General features: G+C 50.0%; 1 protein-coding gene across 1 annotated transcript in view; it reads left to right on the forward strand.

Moving 5' to 3' along the window:
* Positions 1-2,100, forward strand: part of MARF1 (meiosis regulator and mRNA stability factor 1) — a 47,203-nt gene that overhangs the window by 36,834 nt on the left and 8,269 nt on the right. The window contains exon 20 of the mRNA XM_045286012.1: positions 1,817-2,078. Within this exon, the coding sequence (XP_045141947.1) occupies positions 1,817-2,078 (262 nt within the window). The remainder of the gene's footprint in view (positions 1-1,816; positions 2,079-2,100) is intronic.

Genomic DNA, 2,100 nt, shown 5'->3' on the forward strand with positions numbered 1-2,100 from the left:
CTCCCAGAGCAGCTGGATAAGTTTCAGACCTCCGCCGGACCTCCTGCACAAGACCAGGAAATGTTACTGCAAGAGGAAGAGATGGAAAGCAAATTGTGGTGGCACCCTGCCCCCACCACTCTCCATTCCTCACCCCCATCAGGTCTGGAGAAGACCCTTCTCAGGAGACAGAAGGTGCTGCCAGACAGCAGGAAGGATACTAAAAGAATGCTATGTCCCAGAAGCCAAGGAGGGAAAGTGGTCGCAGTGCATGCGGCTAAGAGGGGAAATAGGACTGGCCCATCTGTACTGACCTGCCCTTTGACTTTAGCTGAGTGGAAACAGTTGGTCCGTGGCTTTGATGAGCAAGGAAAAGGACTGGGGAGTGCAGTGTGAGCAGCCAAGATGAGCGACCTCCCGCTGCAGCCCGGCTACTCACCAGTCTCCCAGGAGCTTCTGGAAAATGTCGATGCCCAGACTTCAACACTGCCTTCAAGGTCCCAATGTAATTAGTGTGAATGTGCTCTGGAGTGGCAGTCGTTTTTAGACATTTCCTCAATGTGCAGCCAGGGTTAAGAATCGAGGTGTAGCTAAGTAATACCGAAAAAAGAGGATTGTGTTTTTCTCTCCTTAAAAAACTGGAGAGTAGTGATGGTCCGGGCGCCTCAGAAGGTGACTCACTCCCCTGGGCTTGTATTTGTTGATTGATAGAGGGCTCTCCGCCCCCCCCCCATCCCCCCTGAGAAGAAATCTGCAGTCCTCATCTTCACAAATCCACAACCATGATAAGTCTGTGAGAGGAGGTGGAGGGAGGAAAAGGAGAGCAGATGGAGTGGGATCTATCTACACAACCTCCCCATCAGTCTGTGCTCAACTGAACCAAGTCAAGACACTGAAGTAGTCACCCCTCTCTCCTCCTGTAAGAGTCCAAAGCCCCAAACAGTCCAGCTAGTGATAGCCTAGCTCTCACTGTGGCCTCTGAGACCTTTGGTGGTAGAAGAAACACAGACAGGCTGAGTACCACCATTGTACTCATAATGTTTGAGTGGTATTGTCTCTGTGTTGTTGGGGCTCGTACAGCATGCTGTAGTGATGTTGCAGACACTGAAACTCTGCTTCACATGAGGCTTATGTCCCAACTCTGTTCTCTCTGCCCCAGGGCCTATGTGATTGCTCTGTTGGCATGGCCATCAGAGGCTTTTGTTGCCTTACATGCTGTTTGGTCCCCAAATGATCCTCTCTGTCTTTTGGGGAAGATTTCCCTCTGGGTGCATACTCGCTTCCCAAGGTCATTGAGGAGTGTACGTTGTCAGAGATTCAAAACGGAGCATCTGGCTGATTGGTGCGCTTGAGAAATGCGGATTGCCTTGTAGTCTGAATGGGCCTTCCACACTATCACCCTTGGACGTGGCTGAGCTGGATGACAGAGCTATAGTGAGGAGAGAGTCCACCTGCAGCTTCAACCTGGCAACCCGGAACTCCTGAATCACGTGTGAGCTTATAGCCATCTGCTGCCCGTCTGTCCGTTTTCCACAGTGGAGCGAGGAAGGAAAGTGTGAAGAAATAGAGACTGATAGCTGTTTCTTCCACCATTACTATTTTAAGAGAGAAGGAAATGTGGGTGGACGTTTCTGGTGTTTAGGCTGAGAAGAAATGAACATTTTCGCTCCCATCTCATCTGAAATACTAGTGTCCAAGTGTGTCAAAGAAACTAAAAACAAGCCCGCTCACTTTAGTCATATTTAAGAGAAAGAAATTGGAGATTCTCTCGTTACTGGCTTCCATAAACAAAACGGAAATCGCTGAGTTGGCGGTGGCCCCGGCTGGTTTAATTGAGTCCTAAAACACTCGCATCCTTCTCTCCCCAGGTTGCTGATATGGAATCTGGCAAACAGATTCAGCTAATCAACCGAAAGTCTCTGCGCGCTCTCACTGCCCAGCTGCTGGTGCTGTTGATGTCTTGGGAAGGAACCACGTCCATCTCTGTTGATGAGCTCAAGCGGCATTATGAGACCACCCACAGCGGTCCTCTCAATCCCTGTGAATACGGGTTCATGACCCTGACTGAGCTTCTGAAGAGTCTGCCTTACTTAGTTGAGGTATGTGCGCTGACGATGCTCT

This window comes from Echinops telfairi, unplaced genomic scaffold, assembly GCF_000313985.2.
Source record: "Echinops telfairi isolate 266 unplaced genomic scaffold, ASM31398v2 ScPeMD7_5;HRSCAF=22, whole genome shotgun sequence".
Lineage (NCBI taxonomy): Eukaryota > Metazoa > Chordata > Mammalia > Afrosoricida > Tenrecidae > Echinops > Echinops telfairi.